This window comes from Otolemur garnettii, unplaced genomic scaffold (genome assembly GCF_000181295.1).
Source record: "Otolemur garnettii isolate 467f Iridium unplaced genomic scaffold, OtoGar3 scaffold00038, whole genome shotgun sequence".
NCBI classification, from domain to species: Eukaryota; Metazoa; Chordata; class Mammalia; order Primates; family Galagidae; genus Otolemur; species Otolemur garnettii.
In genome coordinates, this window is record NW_003852433.1 from 7,204,071 (window position 1) to 7,227,690 (window position 23,620).

Consider the following 23,620-nt stretch of genomic DNA (forward strand, 5'->3'; position numbering starts at 1 on the left):
CAAGTTCCTAACCAGGATATTTGATGTCTACTGAATGAATGAGTGAATAAATAAGTGCATGAGAGAGCTATTTGGAAGATTCTCCAGGGAGAGAATGGGACATAGACTTGGCTTGCCCAGAATTGAGGGTTTTTACTCTTTCTCATTGAAGTCTAGAAACCACCCTGCAAACTAGAGGGCCTGTGAACTCCATGGAACTCCATTCTGCAGGTGAGAGAAACTGAGGCTTAGACAGATTAAGGGGCTCTCTCCAGGTTGTGCAACTGAAAAGAGGCCAGAGCTGGTCCTGGAACCTTGGTCTGAGTGACCCCAACTGACCAAGTCCCTGCCCTTTATATTCTAAGTAAGGAGGGTGAGGCCCAGGGCTGGGAAGGAACTTGGCCAAGGACACACAACAAGAAAATAGCAGCCAGCATCTGGCTTGTAGACATCTTCCTACCCCCATGGCGAGATGAGGAAACTGAGGCTTCCTAGCCTCAGAGCCAGGCCAACCCAGTCCTGCTGTTCTGCTCCTCCCTCTCTCACTCCTGGGTCTGTGCCTGTGGGTTTCCTCATCAGCTTTACAAATTGGCAGTTGGGATGTGCCAGCAGCCAGGCCTCAAATGGAGGTTCTGGTGCCCGAGGCCTGGCCCTTGGCTTAGCCCTGCTATAGCAAGGGAGTAGGGGACTTGGGCACCATCCCCTGGGACACAGGTGAGCCCAGCCCAGGCACTAGACAGCCTATTCCCCACCCAGTAGTGATCACCAGCTCCCTTTGTAATCATTAAAACTATTAGAAGGAAACGTTCGCTTGAAGCAAATGTCAGGCGCCGAGTTGTGCTTTGTAAACGCTCACAATTAATGCCAATCAGGCCCAGAAAAAAGCCGGCCCGGAATCCTGTCTGTTTCGTCTCATTTGTCAGCTGGTGCCGCTCCATGTTGCACATTTTCATACAATTGCTATAAACATAAAAGGGAAACTCCACAGTGTTCCCGGGCACCCGGATGGTGTGCACCGGCTTAATTACTTAGTATTCTGCTGTTCACTTGGCTGCCCTGAGCGGGTGGGAGGGAGAAAGGGGGACTTTGTGTGGCAGGGCAAGGGTTCCTGGGGGTCGGGCTGCTGGCCTGGGCCTTCTCCCCTGTCCTTCATAAGATGCACAGCCCACAGAGCTGAAGACCTTTGAGAAAGAGGGGAAAAAATGCTAAAAACTGTTCACAAAATCTTCAAGTAGAAGAGGGCTTCAGCATGCACCAGACTTGGTTTTGAATCCCTATGGCATCTTCTAGAATGATTCTCTGGGTTTACTGCCTGCCTCCTGCAAGCCAAGCACTGGGCCTCAGTTTTCCTCTCCTTTGAGTCGGGGTAGTAGCCCAGTGGTCAGGATTTCAAGCTTGCTGTGTCCTGAGGACATCATGCTGTTTTTATCTCTCTCTCTTTTTTTTTTTTGCACACAGCCTTTGAGAGTGAATTGCCTCTCTTCTCTTATCAACAGGGAGAATGTGAGGCTTGAGTCCTAAGTGAGTCCAAAAGGGTGGGGATGGGAAATAGACCCAGGTTGCTGGGGCCGCAGAGCCTGTAACCAGTGTGCCATCCTGCTGCACTCCCTCAGGATAACTGTAGGGTTGAAAGGAGATGGTGTAGCTGCAAGTCCTCAAATACAGTAGATATTTAACAAACAGTAACTGCTGTCTTCCTAGCTCCTGGAGATGGGCCAAGGGCATTATGGGCTCAGACCTGGCCTGAGGGGTCAGCACCCACAGACTGCAAACCTTACTGGGTAGAGAGTAGACATGGCATGTTCTAGAAGGTGGTGCCATCCCACCAGGGGCCTGATCCCAGCAGGCTTCTAAGACAGGACTGAGGAGGGGAATGCTGAGAACATGCTTGGCCCTATTCCTGCCTGTCCACCCCTCACAGCTTCTTATTTGGCTCTGAAGTGATGGGTGCTGACAGTGTATCAGGCTCCAAGTCACCTCCCTGAACTTTCTGACAGCCCAGGAAAGTGGGCATATTATTGTCACAGTCACCCTTGTACAAATGAGGAAACAGAGGTTGGAACTAACCTAAGGTTACACAGCTAGGAGTAGGGAAGCTGGAGGCAGATTGGTACCCAGGTTCATCACTCTGAAATCTTCCTAGCACCTCCCATAGTGACCTGGGCACGAATGAGGCCCTGCCACACATCACACACCCTTCCCAGGACCCTTTTGAGCTCCTGAGTTCTCTGTGGACAGGGTCTTCTGAGGGCAGGCTGGCTCCGCAGAGACATGCTGGGCTTTGTGTAGGCTTGGGCCAGGCTGGGCAGCCAGCAGAGTGGGGAGAGGGGGGTGTGGCCTGGCTGGCCAGGGACAAATGCTTAAAACTGGAATAGAGGCCCCTTTGTGTGACTCTCAGTGGGGGAGGAGGTGCTGCCAGCTGCCACCCTGTGTGACCAGAGAGGCCCAAGCCCTCCAGTGAGGGTTGCCCAATAACCCCAGGGGACAGGCCAGGGAACCTGTCATCATTTTCCCTGCCTCCTCCTCTTGTTTCCTGGGGGCCTCTAGCTGCTAGAGGAGCCACAGGCAACCATTAACCTGGTTTTCTGTGGGCCTACTATGTGCCAGCACTTGGTCAGACCCTACACCCACCCTGCAGGTGGCCAGACCCTGCACCCGCCCTGCAGGATGTAGTCCCTTGTCACAAATGAATTGACACTGAGGTTGAAAAAGGACAAATGACTCCCCATGACCAAGCAGCCAGTAATGGGGCAGGAATTTGTCCAACCTCAAAGCTTTTTCTCTTCATGGAATTGCTCTTTGCACTACACCCTTGGGGCCTAGGATTGCAATTCCAGGTGCTTGTTCCCCTGGGCTAGGCTGGAGGGAGAGCAGAGAGAGGTGCTGGGGACCAGGCTTCCAGGTCTGCTCTGTCACTAAAGCCCTAAGTGGAGGAAGCCTATCAGGAAGGCAGCTGGTGGTCTCTATCCCTGAGTGGGCACTGAGCATCCATCCCATCCCTCCACCTAGCCAGCCTCTAGGCTAGAGGCAAGCACAGGACCTAGTTGAGAGCTGTTCTTCTCATTAAACCGTCTCTGAGCCTCAATCTCCATAGCTGAAAAATGGGAATGAAATAGAACCCGCTTCCGGAGGCACTGGGGAGTGCTATTGTGCTGAGACTCGGTAGTGCTGAGCTCAGGCCACGCAAAAGTGCTGGGGTTTCCCAGCATTCCTTCTGCCTTCTGGGAGAGGTAAAAGGACAAGCTGAGGCAGTAGGGGATGGCAGGGATTCTCAGAAACATAAGCATGTGCAGGGATTGTCTCACCGGATCCCTGCCACAAGCGGTCCAAGGATTAGATAGCTAAAGTGATTTATCAAGAGTCCCAGGGTCCCAAGAAGACCAGAAACACAGGGAGGGTGGCTTCCAGGGAGAGGCAGTTGTCCACTCTAGACACTAAGTCCCTTTTGTGGAGCCTAGCCCTATGGGAGACCCAGAACCACACATAAGAACCCCCCAAAGGCCACTTGGCTTCCCACAGCATAAGCCAGCAACCTGGGATGAGCTTCCATCTGCCAGGCCATTCCTTCCTCTGTGCCTTTGTTCAGGCTGTGGCTTCTGCCAGGTGTGCTTTCACCATCCCCTTTTCGTGCACACAGGTGCCTTCTCTGCAGGGCTAAGAGTGTTATACCCTGTTCATCTCCAGCCCACTCAAGCCCTTGAGGGCTCCACTCAAGCCCTTTCTCCCTTTCACCCACCTCTTGGAGCATGGTGCCATGCATGGTAGGTGTTTAGTTATGTCTGAACCAGAGTCACAGACTCAGCCCTCAAAGACCCAGTCCCCAGGGTGAAACAGACACAAACAGGTCAATGACAAGGCTGCATGTGCAAGGATAAAGCACATGCCAGATGCCGCAGAGCAGGGCGCTCCTGTTCCAGCTCAAACACTTACCAAGCCCTTACTGTTCTCCTGAAAACTCCATCTCCTTTGAATCCTCCCAAGGCCAGGCAGTGGGTTACAGAGGAAAAAAGAGGCTCAGAAAGCCTCATACTGGCCAAGGTCACAAGGCTGCCAAGGACACTTTGAACTGCCTAACTCCAGAGCCCACACCCTTCTCCAGGTAGAAAACACAGGTGCCTGTGGAAGCCAGGCAGATAACTTGAGGAGCAGAGCAGCCGCCAGCTGGCCTTGGGGATGGGCTCAGTGGTTCCAGAGCTGTCAGGTTTGGGGCTTTTTTTACTTCAAGAGAAAGCAGACAATAAGAATTTTAGGTGGAATTCTATCTAGTATGTTTTTTTTTTTCCTTTTGAACATTGGCAACCATGTCACAGATTTTTTTAACACAGCAAACAGGGCAGAGAAAAGCTGTTTGTGGGCAGGATTTGCACCCTGCAGTGATAGGGTGCCATCTGGGTAAGGGAAATGTCGGGGGGCTCAGCATGCCTCGCCATCTCCAGCCAGCAAGTTCCCTCAGAACCCAGTGGCTTCTCTTGAACCCCTCAAGACACTCCCAGCCGCTGCCTTCACCACCAGAGGCAGGAGGCAGGCCCAGGCCCCACGAGGGCACCACCCAAATAGCTATAATCAGCAGCCTCGCCAAGACTTCAAACTCACCCAATTATCCTGCGAGGGAAAAAAAACACAAAATGAAAACAAATTAACATGTTTGCATAGAAGCTGCTGCAGCAACACACACAGACGCGCACACGCATGCACATGCTGGCACGTGCCCCAGCAAGCCTGGGAGACGCCGCTGCCACCCCCCTCCCCTGGCTTGGCACCCACTTAGGCCAAAAGGTAGGAGCAGGCCCAGTGGTCATGATTGTCCCCAAACATGACTGGGCACTACCTCAGTCTACCAGCTTTCAGTTTTTTCTTTTTTGTTGTTTTAATGTAATAAATACATAAAAATCCACCTCACTGATCTGTGGGGTAGGTATATTATCAGCTGCTTTCTACAGATGGGGAAGCTGAAGCATGAAGAGATTAGGTGACTTGTCCAAGGCTGCACAGGTGGCACGCAGAGGAGCTGTCTGGGGCCGTCTGTTCTGTAACCACCACACCTTTTCCGTGGCTCCCCCTTGTCTGTGGATGATGTGCCAAGGCTTCAGCCTGGCTTTTGAGGCCTCTCCTGACCCCTCCCTCACCTACACCATGCAGCCTGCCCCTGCCCTGAAGCCCAACTCTCCTCCTACACCGGCGGCTGTGGGTGCTGTAGTTAACAATCAGGGAGCCAGACGTAGCTCAGATGCCTGCTCTGCCAGTCCCTTACCAGATATCTTTGGGCAAGGGGCTTCCCCTCCCTGCACCTCAGTTTCTCCTCCTGCAAGATTGAGATAATAGTCCCTACCCCAGGAAGGTTAGGATGATTCAGTGGGCAAGTGACTAACCAAATAGTACTACCTGTGGCATCTGCCGTGGGGTATTCCTCCACCCCACACCATTCATCTAGCTCAAGAGTCCTCAAACTTTTTAAACGGGGCCAGTTCACTGTCCCTCAGACTGTTGGAGGGCCGGACTGCAGGCCCCAGGACGAGTCAGCTGCTAAGCAGGACAGGCAGCGGCGGCAAAAACACCCGGTGGGCTGGATAAATGTCCTCAGTGGGCTGCAAGTGGCCTGAGGGCCGTAGTTTGAGGACCCCTGATAGCTCCAGGAGACCTGGCTTGTCAGGCTCACTGAAGCCCTGGTGGTACCCTTGCCATTGGGGCACTCAGATGTTTCCTTTTCCAGAAAGCTGCCTGCTATCCTGTGAAGGACCCCTCCACTCTGGGCTCCCCGAAACCCCATCTGGGGTTGGGGTTGTGGTTGCCAGGCATGTGTCTTAGTCACTTCTGTTATGTCTGCTGCTTCTCTGGGTCCCTGCAGCCCTGTACTCTGCAAGTGCTCAGGCAGGGTTTGGTGAATGCACTTGTTGCAGCCACCCTCACTCTGCTGTAACCCAAGTGAGTCCAGGGCTTTGTCCCTGAGAGTTAGAGTTGGTTGGGTCCTGGAGCTCAGGGACCACACCCCCTACTGTGTGACGAAGGACAAATCCTTCACAACAGCCCCATGCTATTGTGTCATAATGGTGAGAACTGAGGGTGGGCAGTTCAAAGGTAGCGTATGCAATATATGCCTCATCCAGCTTAGATCTCAGGCTGGCAAGGAAGGCATGATTTCTAATTCCATTTTTCAGATGGAGAAACTGAGGCTTCAAGGGACTTACTCAAGACAGTCTTGCTAGTGAGTGGCTGAGCTGAGGTGCTAACTGAGTTCTGGGTTTGTGCTTTAGTCAGGATGCTGTTTTGCCCTGTTGGGGCCAGGGTGGTCTGGAGATTGAGGACTGGCAGAATGCCATCGTGGTGGTGGTGGTGGTGGCACAAAGAGTAACTTGCCTGACCAGAGGGTGGCCCCCTTGGTCTATAGTCATGCCAACCCCTCAGGACCATGGCCAGGAAGATGACCCTGTTCCCACCCCGGGAACAGTCCTGTGAGACACTTAGAATCCCAGCACTTCCTCAGCATGGCCATGCCATGGCCTCTAGAGTCTGGTAGATTTGGTGGCCTTAGACAAGTCCTTTTCCTCTCTGAGCCTTTGCTGCCTTGGGAGAATGGGAGGAGTGAGTATAGCCACACCTCAGGGCAGACTTAAGGCTCCACGTGAGCTGTGGCGTGGACCCAGCACAAAGCTGCTGTTCCTTCGGCTCCTGCCCAGACCTCCTCCAGAAGCTTCCCAGACTTTGAGCCTCCACCCTGTAGGCTAGGAGTGGGGCATGCATTGCCCACGCACGTTGAGGAGCCCCCAGGTCTCCAAGGCATGGGTGTCTCGGATGTGCCGAGGGATTTCTTAGGTTGAGGTGATACGCTGCAGTGAAACAAAGTGGGGAGAGACCCCAAGGGCCAGGGCAGATGACCAGAGGAAAATGTGAGCCCTGGGCCATTTAGGTTAGGAAGCAGTGGGCAATAAAGACTCCATCCCTCTGTGCAGCTGTGGATTTATTAAGCATCTGTTATGTACCTGACCTTGGGGTAGGAAGAGACAAGAGAGGGGTGTGTGAGGCCTGAGGCCTGACTACCTCTCTGCTCTGTACCCTGGACAACCCACACAGTCCTTCTGGACCCAGCCTTCTTATAAAGGGCTGTGGAGTAGGTCACAGTAAAACTACATTTATTACGCAGTGGTTAGGAGCCCAGGTCTGGAGTCACCCCACCCTTTGGCCATCATGGAGTTGTGTACAACCCCGTCCTACCTGCCCTTGTGAGGTTCTGAGCACAGAGACTGGGGCTGGTTGAGGGGCAAGGAGTAGGGAGAAGGTTCTCACTTGAGAACAAAATACACATCTTTTAATATTTGGAAACAGTAAATCCAATGAAGAAAATCAAATTCAGCCACTGTCTGACTGCCCAGAGCTAGTCACTCTGTCTCTTATTGGGGACATTCTGCCCAGGTGTTGGGCATTTGGGTTGGATTTTGGGGGTTTTTTTTTTTTTTTTTTTTTGAGACAGAGCCTCAAGCTGTCCCCCTGGGCAGAGTGCCATGGCATTACAGCTCACAGCAACCTCCAACTCCTGGGCTCAAGCGAGTCTCCTGCCTCCGCCTCCCAAGTAGCTGGGACCACAGGCGCCCGCCACACAACGCCCGGCTATTTTTTGGTTGCAGCCATCATCGTTGTTTGGCGGGTCCGGGCTGGGGATTCGAACCCGACAGCTTAGGTGTACGTGGCTGGCGCCTTAGCCGGTTGAGCTATAGGCGCCGAACCGCATTTGGGGATTTTTTGCCTTGTGTAAATGACCTCCCTGCCAGAGCAGGGCTCAGTGAGTGGGTGTGTGGGCACAGTCAGGCCTAGAGACCAGCCCCCAGGAAGGACCTACTCCGTGCTGAGCCTGTGCTCCTGGGAGCCACCTGCCCGCTCGCCTGCCTGCCTGCCTGCCCAGCAGCCCATTGTCTGGCATGTGGGGCGCAGAGCAGCCGTCGTTCTGCACACATCTGATCCCGTCTTTTCCACATCAGATCATTTGTAACCGTCACCAGGCAATCGGGCCCGCCGCTGATTCAATCTCGGCTTTGTGCTGTCACAGCCGTTTTTCTGCGCCGGGCTGATTTTGAAAGGAGGCCCATCTTCTGGGCCTGCTTTTCAGAAGTGGGGGGAGGGGCCAGGGGAGATCTGTGTGTGTGTATGCACACATGTCCTCCACACGCGTGCTTACACACATTCCACTGCTGCCTCTCATCACCACAAGTAGAATTTGGAATGAGGTAGATAGACAAGGGCCCCAGACCCAACATCCCCATCCCCTACCACTTGTCCACCCTGAGTGCCTACTTTGTGCCCCAGTGTACAAACAGCAGAGTTTGCACCCTGGTGGAGAACACAGGCACTAAACCATTCATCAACAAGATCATTTCAGAGCCATAATGACAGCAAAGGCACATCAAGGATGATGGGACAACTCGGCCAGACAGTCAAGGAAGGCCTCTTGGTGAAGGTGGAGTGGCGTTGAGAATGCCACTGTGGGGGAGTGTTGGAGACAGTGGAGCAGTGCCCTGCCCACAGGTGGTATTGAACACTCACAGTGAGGCGAATCTAAACAGAAATCTAATAGATGCACAATCCACTGTGGGTTTCAGACTTAATATGAAAATGAGAACATAAAACTTCTCATTCATAATTTTTGAATATTGATTACATATTGGGGGATAATGATAATATTTTGGATCTGTTGGATGAAATAAAATAAATTATTAAGACTTAATTTCCGGCCTGGGTGCGGTGGCTCACACCTGTAATCCTAGCACTCTGGGTGACTGAGGCAGGTGGATTGCCTGAGCTTATAAGTTTGAGACCAACCTGAGCCAGAGGGAGACCTCATCCCTAGCCAGGCTTTGTGGTGGGTGCCTGTATTTCCAGCTACTTGGGAGGCTGAGACAAGAGAATTGCTCAAGCCCAAAAGTTTGAGGTTGCTTTGAACTGTGATGCCACGGCACTCTGCCAGGTGTAACAAAGTGAGAGACTGTCTTAAAAAAAAAAAAAAAGACTTAATTTCTGCCATGGCTGCTGGAAAATTTACAATTACATATGGGTCTCATATTATTACATATTTCTATTGGACAGGGATGGTGTCGAATATTTAGGTAGAGACACAAGCGTAAATGAAAAGGCCCTGAGGTAGGATGAGGGTTGTTGTTGGCCTATTAGAGGAACAAAAAGAAAGCCATTGTGGCTGAGTAGGGTTAGCAGGGGTCAGGGAAGGTGAAAGTAGGGAATGAGGACACAGTTCATGTAGGGCTTCCTAGGATGCTATTAGAAATGCCTCAAAGCCAGGAGAGGGTTTTTGAGTGGGGAGAGAAGCATGGACTGGAGAATGGCATGGGGGCATGGAAGCAATAGATGCATGGACAGAGCAGGGCTCTGCTGTAGAAGAGTCATTGCCAAGACTTCAGCTAGACTTGGCTCCCTGGAAAGCTCACGGCTTCCTATCCTCCTGGATTTCAAAGCCTCTGGGGCTTCCTATCTCTGCCCCGCCTCCTCTCCAGCAGCTGTTCCCTGTCATGTCAGTGAATTTACAATAAGCACCAACCTCCTGTCTCCAGGTGGTCAGAAGAGGGTGAAATCCCTTTTGAAAAGTTATTTTCCCTTTTGAAAAGGCCAGAAGTATGATGAATGTTCATTGTAGAAAAATTAGAAATACAGAAAATCACAAAGAAGAAAAATACAACTGCCCAGAGTTAAACACAGTCATGGGCTAGGTGGTGAGCAGAGCCCCAATTTAAATCCAATCAGTCTGAACCCGAATCACAGTGCCCTGTAGCCAGATGACATGGGGGGTACTCCTCAACCATAAGTGGGGACAGAGACACCATGGCCTGTGCCCCAGCTCACAGCCAAGGTGGAAAGCTGGAGACTGGCCCACACATGAGTGATGAGTGGTGTTTGGCTCTCAGAGATTTAAACCCCTAAAAACAAAAATCAGGAGAACTCACAAACTTAAGAATGTGGAATTGCTGGGCCAGATATTGGTGCTATAGTGGGTCAGAGTGTTCTGTTCTGTTTCCTAGCTCCTGCCCTGTAGGTACCATTCATTTCTGCCGCAATCTGACCTCCAGAAGCATCTGTTATTCTTGGCATCAGGCTAAAAGTCAAGAGCAGCCCTCACCAGCCACTCCCCTCCCACCTGGGCCACTCCATCTTCCGAATGCTCCAGGACCATTCTTGCCCAAGGGCCCAGTTGTCTTCTCATCTCCCCTTTGGGTCCAGATCCTCAAGATCCGTCTGGCCCAGGCTCACCTCTTCCCCAGAGCTTTTCTGCCTTGTTCCACCAGCCCATTGGGCTTGGCCGGCCTTTCCCTCCTCTGTCCTCAGAGGTACAACAGCAATAGTGTCTTTCCTAGTTGCAGTGCAGGTTGCATGAGGTGATGTCTGTAAAGTGCTGAGCCCATGGGGAACACTAAAAGTAAAAACTAGCTCTTATTATCGCTCTTACTATTAGATTTTTTCTTCTTCCCTGTTGCCTCGTTTAACCCTGTACTGTACAGGGACTAGGGGAATAGGTGGGAGGATGGCTGGGAATACCGAGCCCCTCGCGGCTCCCTGTGAGACTTACCTTTGCCCTTTTCATACAGAGTTCCCTATTCTAGGATCCCCAGAGTCACCTAGTGGCACACCCACTTTGGTCTGCACTTACATGTTGCTCCTCCAGAAAGGTTCCGTGACCACCTCCACAAAAACCTCAGCTGGGGGCCTCTACTGAGCTCTGCAGTTCCCATCACAGCATCAGAGTACTGATGCTGTTCAGTGGCGATTCCCAGGTCTCCCCACAGCCCCTTTGCTGGAAGGTGATGAAGGAGACTTGACTGCCACTTTTCTTTTTTTCTTTTCTTTTCTTTCTTTCTTTTTTTTTGTCGAGACAGAGCCTCACTTTATCACACTCAGTAGAGTGCCGTGACGTCACACAGCTCACAGCAACCTCCAACTCCTGGTCCTAGGCAATTCTTTTGCCTCAGCCTCCCAAGTAGCTGGGACTACAGGCGCTCACCACAACGCCCGGCTATTTTTTGTTGCAATTTGGCCAGGGCTGGGTTTGAACCTGCCACCCTTGGTATATGGGGCCGGCACTCTGTCCACTGAGCCACAGGCGCCGCCCAATTGACTGCCACTTTTCATTAAAGAGCCAAGGCCAGAACTAGGAGAGGGAGGACTCAGCCACTCCTTAAACTCTTCCCCCTGGGATCTGGCTCTTTAGGAGTTAAGAGCTGGGTAGGAAAGTCTGGGGTCCTGAACCTCTAGCCAGAGCCTCCCAAAGGCTCACTGGCAGGAGAATGAGCTCCACACATCCACTTCTCAGGAACTGTTCCTCAGGGGCCCCTGGCCCTAGTAAAAGGCCAGCTAGGTCTGTACCTCACTCATCATCGGGGGAGGGTGCCTTTTTGAGCCTTCATAGGAGGCCCCCCACAGTGCCTTCTCTGAGTCTTTCCCTGCCCTGACCCAGCAGTTGTCCACAGGAAGAGGATCTACCCCCGTTGGGGTACCCTCCATTACTAGCCAAGAGGGTTGGTTCTCCAACAGCCTGAAGCTAGTGTGGTTCTCCACACTTGGACCTTTCTGTCAAGTTCCCACGTCTTGCCTGTGCAGTCTCTCACTTGGGACCTCATTCTCCTGCTTCCTTCACTTGGCTCTTTCTTACTTACTTGTTGACTATAGTCATAAACAATACTAGTCATGCCTGCCACTTAGGCTGCTATCACAATGACCCTGAAACTTTATTTGTGCAACTTCATGGTAAGGAATTAACTCTTTCTCCAGATGAAGAAACAGAGACTCAGATGGAGAGATTTGCCCAAGCTAGAGAGTTAAGGAATAAATCTGACTTTGAAGCCCAGGACACAATACTATCACTCTCTTTATGAGGCATCTGGGGCGTCCTTCCATCTGGACACCCTCAGGCCAAGTAAGGTGGCCCCATTATGATTACCACCTATCTCCCTGCCTTGTAATTCCCTTCTGATGTCTCATACCCCCTCAGGGTCTGTCATTACCCCAGCCTCTAGCACAAGAACTGGCACACAGTAGGCTCTTAATTTGCCCTGCTGTCCCCAGCAGGTAGCATTGTGGTTGGCAATTCCCATGGCTACTGACATTTCTAGGCTCCCAGGCTTGGCCCCACCTCTTTCTCCAGGACGTATGTTCTGGGAGCTGGCCGTGGTGCTGAAGGGTCCAGGGACTGCTGCTCGCCCTCAGACCCCAGCCCTATGTCCCAGTGGGACACTGCTGAACCCCCCTGACTCCCCAGGCCATCCTCTTGCCCATCATTCCTTCAGGAGACATTCTCCTGAGGGCCTCCTAAACACAGGCATGGTAACGGCACTGTGAACCTCCAGAGGGGGCTCAGGGAGAGCTACCTCAGGGGATCCAGTCATTCTGTCATCAAACATTTACCATGCCCCTTGGAGAAGCTCTCAGGAACCTGGGCTTTAGTTGAAGGTCAAGTAGAATTTTAAGGAGTAGAGACCCAGGAAGGGTCTGTGAGCAGAAGAGACTGGATGGGCACAGGTCTGCATACTGAGGGATGCCCACCTCAGAACTCTGGTGCCACCCAAAATCGATAGTTGTCACTTTACTTTTTGGTCTCCCTTTTTGCCTAGATCTACCAGCATCTCTGCCTCCAGTGCCCAGCCTAGAACCAGGCACAGATATGCTAGAAACAGCAAGTAATGAGTGAACAGAGGGGTTGGGGCCAGGCAGAGGGCTGGCATCTCAGTCCTGGGAACCAAGGGAGCCTGGTATGCTCTCTGATTTATATTTTAGAGACTCCTAGCCTGTGGGGTAGAGACGAGTGTAGCACTAATCCTAACAGAAGATGAGGCCTCCTGTTAAAAGGGACAGTGCCCCACCCAACCCCCAACCTTAAAAAAAGAGTGAAATCCCCTTCTGGTGCTTCGGTCCAAATGGCAGTGGGAAATAATCACTTTTCACAGGCCCCTTATCCACAGCCAAGCCCTGTGCCAGTTTAATCAGCAGTGCTGGTGTGACTTGAAGAATCCCCGGCTTGAGAGATCAGGAGAGGGGTTAAAGAAAATTACCCTCGCCTCCTCCATGCTAATGTAATCTCTAACCAGATCTGCCTAGCTGCAGCTCAAATTGCTTTTTAGATTAACATTTAATTATTAACAGGGTCCCTTGGAAGGCCTCAGGCTCAGGGTTGGGGGAGGGAATAGCAGGAGGGAGGTGGGGGTGGGCTTCTGCTCTGGCTGCCTAGCAGAGACAGAGGTTGGGGGAGTGACAGGGAGAGGAGTGGGTAGGGGAGAGGGTCAGGAAGGGAGGAGAGGGCAGGGAATGAAAAAAGACAGATACCAGGACAGAGGCAGATGGAGTTAAGGATAAGTGTGGAGACAGAAGTATGGGCAGTGTATCCTCCTGCTGGAGCCCTGAGGGTTGGGGGGTCCCCAGGACACTCCCAGATAAGGGGGCCCTCTACTCTTCTGTCCTGGCCAAGAGCAGAGCAGGCAATTCCTGCCCTTGCTGTTAAGAGAGTATTAAGCTTTCTGGGGCTTTGTGTTGGTTCAGCTCGTGGTGCTAGGGGTTGGGGGGAGAACCACCACGGAGAAGTGACCCACTCAGGGCCACACAGCCAGGGTCTGACTCCAGTATCACCAATCCAGGGTTCATTCTCCCCAGTCCCTGGGCCTCCTACCATGACTTCAGACTCCTCCCTGCATTAGGGGGTAGGCTGTATGGCCAGGCATCATGAAGAGACTTCAGTAACAGCCAGGGGGTGAAGGTGAGACCACTACTCTACACCCCAGGGCTATGAGGCCCTGAGGAGAGGTAGGGATTGCCTTCTGTTCCTAAGAGGGAATTGCAAGTTGAACTACCTACTTAGCTCTTTGCATGAACTGCTGGTTTTTTTCCAGCTTCCCATCTTGTCTGCATTCAAGATTCTAAATCCCTTAGAGACAATGACTATGTCTAGAGCCCCCTTCATGTGCCAGTAGGCCAAGGACCTAGCCCTGTGCTGGATAATGTTTGAGAACCAAATTGTGACACCCTCTTTTAGCCCTCATGCGGCCTGGCTAGCCCACTCCTGTCACGGTTCACTTGGGAAACTGACATTCAGCAAGGTGCTGTGACTGCCTCAAGGTCACTCTGCCAATCAGAACCCCAGTACCTGGCCTCCACCTGGCAGGTGCCACCCTGAGGCCATTACAAACTGGGAAAGTCCTGGCATGACCTTTCCCACCCTGTCACAACCAGTCATTATCCTTGAATGGAGCCACAGAGGTCAGAGTAGGCAATAGGGGCAGAGCTTGGGGTAGAGGTCAAGAGCTTGTGGTCCTCACAGGGTCACAACCTCTGGACCCTGCTGTGGAGCCCAAGTATGTCTTCATGTTCTCCCTCGCCCCAGGACCAGCCTAGGCAGGCAGAGGCAGACCACTGACCTCCAGATGCATGAAGGAAAGTTCTATTCACCTGCCACTTCAGGGAAATGTAGGAGGCAGGAAACAGAGACCAGGAAAGTTCATTTTTAACTTGCTGGATTTGGAAGTGAGAAGTCAGTGGGAGGTCATTTCTGGCTGATCGTCCTTTCTGGCAGGATGTTCTTGCCAATTGCCATACACCTAGTACTGTTCCCAGCACGTGGTGCAGGGCTGGCCCCCAAAATGCTGGGGAGGCATTCACTGCCTGGATGAATGAGTGAGTGAGTGAATGAATGAATGGGTGGGTAAGAGGCAAGGCCTGGGCTTTACTCATCTCAATATTGTTCTGCCCACCTTAGGCCTCAGGAGTTACGCTCTGTGAATGTTTGAGTGTGTGGCCCTCTGGGAGCCCCTTCCTCTCCTTCACTCCCCTCCCCTCCCTTCCTCCCTCTCTGAAGCCCAGCCCCTCTGGGAATTTCTAGAAGTGGATTTGGGTGCTGGGAGAAGCAGGCCACGATGCCGAGCTGATTGGGAGCTGGGGCTGACTGGGAGCTGGGGGCTGACCCTCCCCGCCCAGCACAAATGGAGTTGCCCTACAGTGTGGGGCTGAAGTTTCCAAGTCTGGTCAGGGTTGACATCTTTAGATTCTGCCACCTAAAAGCTGTGAGACCTGGTTTGATTGCTTCCCTTCTCTGTGCCTATTTCCTAATCTGGGAGATGGGGCCACAAAGGCCGCAGGGAGGAGGCAGGAAGGTAGAACAGACAGATGCACCTGGGCTCAGCGCAGGAACAGTCAATAGATGCTCACAGCTGTTATTAGTATGAAGGTCCTTGTCTCCGTTTCTGCGCTCCCCCTCTGCGCTCCCCCTCTGCGCGCCCCCTCCCACTGGCCTGTGGGCTCCCTGACGCCCCCTGCAGCCAGACAGGCAAGGGCCAGATGACAAAAGGCAGGCCAGGGCCAAAGGCCCCAATTCCCTGTTCCTTTAATAAAAATAAAGACAGCTGTTAGCCATCCCCCTCTGATTCATTGTTCTGCCAAGGCCAGCCACACAGACTCAATTCCTCCTCAGACTTGGAAAGTTCCTTCCTTTCTTTCCCCTCCCCTGTCACATTTCCTTTATCTAAATCCTCAGCTATGAAAGGGCATATCGACAGCTGGGGGTGTTATCTGGTGGACGGGACCTTTTCCACGGGTGTCTCTGAGATAAGGCGTCTTATCAGCCCCCATGTCAGGGAAGGTGCCAAAGCATTCTAATCATTGAGGCTTTCGACATTTTTCCCCTCCCTCCCTGCCATCTCTTTTTTTTATTATTAAAGTCACAAAAGACCTTGAGCTTATAAACAGTCTGATTTGCAGATAGGACTTCAAAATGAGCAGAATTCTCTGGATGGTCCCTGGCCAAGGGAGTAATGAGTCCAGTATGAGGGCTCTGAGGGCTGGAGCTCTGCAAGGAGGAGGCAGGGTAGGGTCACAGGAAGATCGTGTCCCTGCCTTGCTGTGTGACCTTGTGTACAATGCTTAGCTTCTCTGGGCCTTGGTCACTTCATCTGACAGTAACCTATTCATTGATTCACTTATTCAACATCTATTAAACGATGACTCTGCCAGGGACTGGAGAGAGAGACAAATAAGACACAGTCCTTGTCCCTACAAAAATTCAATAGTCCAGTTACAACTCTATGTAATAAAGGGCTATCCAGAGGAGGGGACGGCTGAGGTAGTGTCTGCAAGACAAATACAAGCTAAAACAGATCAGGCTGGCCGTGCTGTAAGCAGAGGGACCAACAGGGGCAAGAGGTTGGAGAGGTATGAGGCAGCCAGGCTAGAGAGTGGGCCTTGAGGGCCAGTGAAGAGGACCAGGCCCCATTCTGAGGCCAGAGAGGTCTTAAGGCAAAGGTTAGGGACCTGACTTTGTCTTGGTTGCAGGTGCTGGGGATGACAGGAGAAGTGGAAGCAGTGGCCCACTTATCCTTGTCATGTTTGGCTGGCCCCTGCCCTCTCTTAGATCTTCCCACTTGCCCATGGCATTAGGGCACAGGGATCCTGAGAGAACGGGCAGTGCATTGGGAAAATTAGGAGTACTGAGAACCCCTCTTAGGCTGCAGGGCCTCACCTAATGGCCCTCCAGAAGTGAGGAACAGAATGATCCAGGCAGTTGCTGAGGAGAAGCTGAGTCAAGGCCTTTACTTGGATACTTTTCCTCCTGCAAATCCTCTGTGGCCCCTGAGCTCAGTTGGGTGGCCCCTCTTGGCTCCTAGAACTGCCTGGGCACCAACCATCAGAGCACTCTGAAAACGAAAGCACCACTGGGAGGGCAGCTAATAGGGTCAGGTGAGGCTCCAGAATAGGCGACCTGCTTGTACCCCCTCAACTGCGATACCCCCGTCCCCCTACCAGCTTGTCCATTTTTGCCTTTAAAGCATTCTGGGATATATGGCCGGTGGGGAATTGTCAAGGGCTGGGCTTCTAGACCCCTGGCACCTGGTAAAAGACTGGAGGTAGGGCGGGGTGGCCAAGGCAAAATGACCTGAGAGGAACCACAGGGACCATGGAGCCACATTAACAGACCAGAGAGGGTCAGTAGCCCACCTGGGATCACACAGCATGTGCTGGGGACGGGGTAGGGGGGGTTGTAGGGCTTTCAGCCGCTGCCTTCAGGGTGGCCCTGGCGTGTGATAGTGTATGCTCTTAGACTGCCTATGTATGAGAGGGTGCCAGAGAGTGCCAGTAGGCATGGGAGGGGCATGTCACACGCTATACATGTATGTGTAAGCATGAGCGTGCCCCAGTGTGAGTGTGTGTGCGTGCCCAGCACAGTGTACCATGCAGGGCACAGCCTGCCTGTGTGCACGGCGTGTCCTCTAGGGCTGTTCAAGGCTGTGGCCAGGCCTGTGGCTGCCACCTGCTCACGTCCCAAGTCCCTGAGGAGAAGAGCGGCACTGCTTTCCTGCAGTCAAGGACTTTCATCTTTGCAATAAGCCCCACTTCATTCCCTTTTTAAACTGTATAATTTCTGCCTGATTGTAATGGCCTATTTTAAAATTACCAGAAATCAAAGCCGGGAAGTGGATACCGCAGCTTTTATTGCGTTGCTGTGTTAAGGCTGGCGATTGGGAGGTGGTGAGAATCACCTCCCCTCCCTTCACATCCATCCATCCCCCACTTCCTCTCTCTCTCTCTCTCTTTTTTTTTCTGAGACAGTAATAGGAGAAAATTGGTTTTGAAACTGAATAAAAGTCCCTTTCAGAGGAAATCATTTCTTTCAGGGTACCTTTGCTGAAAGTAAAATAGAGCATAATGAAAGGTGGTTACGTGATTGTCTTTCATTTACCAAGAGGCCAGGACAGACGGGAGGCTGCAACCGTCTCAGAGAAATACAAGATTGGAATAATTGCGCCGTAACAAGGAGCTTGTTGTGAAATTAGTATCTTAAGAAAGTAGTGAAAAAAGGCTTTTCCTCATGAATACTTCATTATTAGAAGAAAGCGGCAGAATTTAGGGCTCCAGACACCTGTTTAGTATTAAATAACTTCCCTTTCTTCCCCTTCAACACACACCCCCCTCTTTTTTCTTCTCCTTTTTACAAACCAACAGGAGGGTTGAGGTGACCCAGCTTGGCTGCTCAGGACTTGGGGGGAAGGACAGGAAGTGGTGGGGGTGAGGTACCTGGGTGGGTAGATATCAAGGGTGTCCAGGGTTGAGTTCATACCTGGACCTGCCCCTATTTGGAGTGAGGATCCTGGCTCAGAAAAGCCTTGGTGGCCCATGGGGGTTGGGCCTAGTGTGAGTCAGGATTGGCGGCCTCTTGTTCTTCTAGGGATGAGCCATCCTGGTATCTCCCCTCCAGGGCTGCTTGTGAATATACCAGGCAAATCAATACTTCAGTAAATGGGGACACCTGTGTACCCATTAGCATTTCCTGGGTACCCTTTCAGGTAGCCTCCCAAGATGACCAGGAGGGATCTTCACCTTTGTCCAGCTCAAGGCTGGCCTGCTCAGAGGGGCCTGCCACTAGCCTGAAGGCCAGCCTACAGTGGGACACAGGGGGTAAGGTCTAACCCAGCCTGGAGGCATCAGGGCAGCCCCCTGGAGCAGGTGACCACACATTAGGCGGGGCCGGGCCATGTCTGACTTGTCAGTTCCGGCCCTGTCATGGTGGAAGTCCACCACTCAAAAGCCTTGGATTCTCTCCCTTCCTGTGAGGCCACACATGAGCCTCTTGATGTCTCTGGACCTTGGTCCCCTCATCTGTCAAATAAGGGAAAAGGGGTATCTGTTCAGAAAGTCTCTGATGTTCTGTGGGGTGCTGGGGAAGCTGCTGGCAGGGACTTCCTGGGGAGGGTGGCAGGAGGTGGGCATGGAGCACTCCCAGGTGATGGTCATCTCCTCTCCCTCCTCACAGGGACCCTGTTGGAGAGTGTGCCCCCCCCAGGGGCCCCCAGCTCCGCCATGCTGGCCTGTCTGCAGAGGACCCAGAACCCTCCAGGCCAGCACCTGGCCTGCCCAAGCAAGAGCCTGGAGCTGCGCAAGTGTGAGTGGGCGCCCTCCCTCTGCCCAGGCCCCCTTTCCTCTCCCTTGTCCACTCTGAATCCCTTGGGGCTTACTTTCTGTGCTGGACACTCCAAGCTTACACCCACCTTGGGCCTTTGCAGAGCAGGTTATGGGTAGGGAATGCCATTTGCCTCTGACCATGTCCCCTCACTGCAACCCTGCTGAACCTCTAGGCCTCTGCCCATGCTGTGCTGCTTCCCTGGACTTTATTCCCCAAAACAATACCCACCCCTTTGTCTGGCCTGACCTCCTTCTCGCATCAGCACCATACTCCTTTGCAACCCCAACACGTGGTGGCACCATACACTGTCTGACTCACCATCATGGTCCTGAATGGGATCCCAGCTCCAGGTCCCATTTGCTATGTGATTTGGGGCACATCCTTCTCTTCTCTGGCCTTTTTTTTTTTTTTTTTTACCATGTCAAATTAGGGAGCTGGACTTGGTGACTTCCTGGGGTCTGTCCTCCCTGACCATCTAGGGTCAGGGTTCCAGACTCTCTGATCTGATTATTGTTAGCTACCACAAGGTTTTTACTTTAAAAATGAAGTACTGGGGTGGCACCTGTGGCTCAAAAGGGTAGGGTGCTGGTCCCATATGCTGGAGGTGGCAGGTTTGAACCCAGCCCTGGCCAAAAAAAAAAAAAGAAGTACTGGGCAGCACCTATGGCTCAAAGGAGTAGGGCACCAGCCCCATATGCTGGAGGTGGCGGATTCAAACCCAGCCCTGGCCAAAAACTACAAAAAAAATGAAGTACCTAGAAACAGTTAAAAATAGGGAAATCTGCATAAAAATCTGGACTTCTAGTATCTCTTGGGAAAAAAAAAAATTAGAGGTTCCGGTAACATAGGCCTTTGTTCCTGTACTGCAGCTATTGGTTTTACCGAAGTCCCCACCCCTCCCTATTGCCTCTGTCCTGAAGCCCCAAATCAGTTGTCATCATTATGCTTACACTATGGTGTAGAATCTTCCAAATATTTGTCTTTTGACAAGATAACATATTTGTGTGATCCAAACTCAAAATTGTAAGTCCAGGTGCAATGGCTCACACCTGTCACCCTAGCATTCTGGGAGGCCAAGGCAGGTGGATTGCCTAAGGTCTGGAGTTCAAGACTAGGCTGAGCAACAGTGAGACCCCCATCTCTACTAAAAATAGAAAAATTAGCTAGATGTGGCAGTGTGTGTGCCTGTAGTCCCAGCTATTGGGAAGGCTGAAGCAGGAATATCCCTTGAGCCCAGGAGTTAGAGGTTGCAGTGTGCTAAGATGATACCACTGCACTCTACCCAGAGTGACAGAGTGAAACTCTGTCTCAAAAAAATATATATGTCAAAAAGGAAGGGGTATATAGACTAAAGCCTTCACCTACTCTCCTCCCCAGAGGCAGGTGTCTTTAGCTTCCTGTGGGTCCTTCCAGGAGATGTTTTGGGTATGTCTCCATAGCTATGTGTGTACGTGGCCATTTTACACACTATTGTGTACCTCACCTTTTCACTTCGCAGCATATCCTGTATGTTAGCTTATAAAGAACTCCCTCATTCTTTTGCCACATAGCTCTCCCTAGCAAGAAGAAACCATAACTTATTGGCCAGTCCCCTATTTAGATTGTACCCAACCTGTTGCTGTGACAAGCAATGCTGCAGCAACAAACCCTGTGTCACTAGGGTGTGGATAAAACTGCAGGGTGAATGTCTGGAAGAAGCAATTGGGCTTTGACCTTGACTGAGTCAAAGGGATGTGCGTCTATAATTTTGATAGATGGGGTCTGACAGATGTCTCTAGATAGTGCACCTGTTAACACCCCCACAGCACCAAAGATGACCAGATGGAGTTTTCACTCTTGTGTGAGAGGGTCTGTTTGCCCTCATCCTCACATGCATGATATGAAACTTTCAGGCTTTGCCCACCTGAGTGGTGAAAATAGGATCACGATGTAGTTTTAATTTAGTTTAATATAAGTGGTGTTGAACATCTTTTCATGTTTGAGCTGTTTGTTTTTCCTTTGCATAATCCACTTATGTCCTGAGCCCATTTGTTTGATTGGGTTGTGGTTTTTGTCCTTCCTGATTTATAGGAAATCTTTGTATATCTACAGTGCTGCCGTGGAGGAATTTTCTTTGGGAAGTGAAATTTGTATTTCCTTTTATGGCCTTTGGATTTTGTGTCATACTTAGAAAGTTCTTCCATGGGCTGAAATTATTATTTTAAGTTTCTCTAGGTTTCTTCTGTTATGATTTTTTAAATGCTACATATGCAGGCTGGGTGCCGCAGCTCACATCTGTAATCCTAGCACTCTAGGAGGCCAAGGCAGGAGGATAGCTCAAGCTCAGGAGTTTGAGACCAGCCGAAGCAAGGGTGGGACTCCATCTCTATTTAAAATAGAAAAACTGGCTTGGTCCCCGTATCACAGTGGTTAAGGCACCAGCCACATGCACCAAGGGTGGCAGGTTCGAACCCGGCCTGGGCCTGCTAAACAACAATGACAACTGCAACAACAACAAAAATAGCCAGGCGTTGTGGCAGGAGCCTGTAGTTCCAGCTACTTAGGAGGCTGAGGCAAGAGAATCACTTAAGCCCAAGAGTTTGAGGTTGCTGTGAGCTGTGATGTCACAGCACTCTACCAAGGGTGACATAGTGAGACTCTGTCTGAAAAAAATAAATAAATAAAAATTAAAAAATTAACTGGGCATTGTGGGACATGCCTATTCCCAGATACTTAGAGGCCAAGGCAGCAGATCATTTTAGCCCAGGCATTTGAGGTTGCCGTGAGCCAAGCTGATACCATAGTACTTGAGCCTGGGCAGTGGAGTGAGACAGTTTCAAAAATCTACATCTATATATGATCTATATGGGGTTTTTTGTTTGTTTGTTTGTTTGTTTTGAGACAGAGCCTCAAGCTGTCGCCCTGATTAGAGTGCTGTGGCATCACAGCTCACAGCAACCTCCAACTCCTGGGCTTAAGCATTTCTCTTGCCTCAGCCTCCCAAGTAGCTGGGACTACAGGCACCTGCCACAATGCCCGGCTATTTTTTTGTTGTAGTTGTCATTGTTGTTTGGCAAGCCTGGGGTGGATTCAAACCCGCCAGCTCTGGTATATGTGGCTGGCACCTTAGCCACTTGAGCTACAAGTCCCAAGCCAGATCTATATGTTTTAAAAGGTTGCTTCTAGTTCATTTATGATAGATTTCTAACAGTGATTATTTTGTAATTTATCTGGTATAAAGTGTGATATATGAATCCAAGTGTATTAAAGTATCAGTTCAATACTGCTTTGATTATTTTAAAATTGTAATGGCTTTATTGAGATATCATTCATATACCATTCACCCCTTTGAGGTGCACAATTCAGAGGTTTCTGGTATGTTCACAGAATTGTATAACCGTTAACCACAGTCAATTCTAGAACATTTTCATCACCTAAAGAAGAAACCTCTGTGTTGGACAGTCACCTCCTCCTCAGTCTCCAGCCGCGCTTCTTTCTCGGTAGATTTCCCTATCCTGGAATTCCACAGGAATGGAGTCATACCGTATGTAGTCTTTTGTGACTGGCTTCTTCCACTTAGCATATGCTGGTGAGGCCAATCCACACTGTAGCATGTATGCACAAGTTAAGTGTCCCTTATTTAAAAATGCTTGGGACCAGAAGTGTTTCTGATTTTGGATTTTTCAGATTTTGGAATATTTGCATTATACTTACCAGTTGAACATCCCAAATCTGAACATCCAAAATGTTCCAACAAGCATTTCCCTTTTAGTGACATGTCAGGGCTCAAAGAGTTTTAGATTTTGGAGCATTTTGGAACTGGGATACTCAACCTGTACAACATTGTAATATTTGAGACAGCTTGTTTTGCTCCTTGTTATCAAGCCCCCACCTGAATTTCCTTGGCTGTTTTGTTTTCCTGTCTGAACTATAGAATCCCTCCCTAAGGTGAAAACAAAATTCCTGTTCTTATTTTTATTGAGATTGCATTACTTTTTTTTTTTTTTTCCTGAGACAGGATCTCATGCTGGTGCCTGGGCTGGAGTGTGGTGGCTATTCACAGGCACAAGCCTGGCAAACTGCAGCCTCAAACTTCTGGGCTAAAATGATCCTCCCGCCTCAGCCTCCCAAGTGACTGGGACTGCAGGTGCATAACACCACACCCAGCTGTGTTACATTTATAGATTTATGAAGAAATGGCATTTTTATGATGCTGCCCTTTCTTCCAAGAACGTGGTAGCCTTTCTTTGTGTCCCTCAGGAATGGTTTAACATTTGCTTCATTTAGGTCTTGTGCATTGTTGATTAAGTTTACTTCTGGATAGTTTCGCTTTTTTGGCTTGTCTCTTTTTCCACAGATGGAGGTTGTTTACATGAAGGCTATTAACTTCAGCCACCTTACTGAATTCTTTTATTGTTTATAATGGTTTTTCAATTTAGGCTCTTGGGTTCTCCATTTATACTATCATATCATTTGCAAATGATAATTTTACCTCCTACTTTGTTTTATACTTTAAGTTCTTTGTCTTATTAAATAGAGTTGGCTACTTTCCCTGAAACAGGAAAAATAATAGTGGTGATAACATTCTTGCTTTATAGCTTCTAGATTTCCTAATTAATGCTGGTTTGGGGCAGATATTTTATCAGCTTAAATAAGTGTCCATCTATTCCTGTTTCTTTAAGTATTTTTAAAATCAAGAATGGAAGTTGAATTTTGCCAAATGACTTTTCAGTGTTT

The 23,620-nt window shown here is 50.5% G+C and overlaps 1 protein-coding gene across 1 annotated transcript in view; it reads left to right on the plus strand.

The window, feature by feature from the left end:
• The window catches only part of FAM222A (family with sequence similarity 222 member A), a 60,372-nt gene that overhangs the window by 10,951 nt on the left and 25,801 nt on the right, over positions 1-23,620 (plus strand). The window contains exon 2 of the mRNA XM_003789897.3: positions 18,755-18,883. Within this exon, the coding sequence (XP_003789945.1) occupies positions 18,802-18,883 (82 nt within the window). The 5' untranslated portion in view covers positions 18,755-18,801. The remainder of the gene's footprint in view (positions 1-18,754; positions 18,884-23,620) is intronic.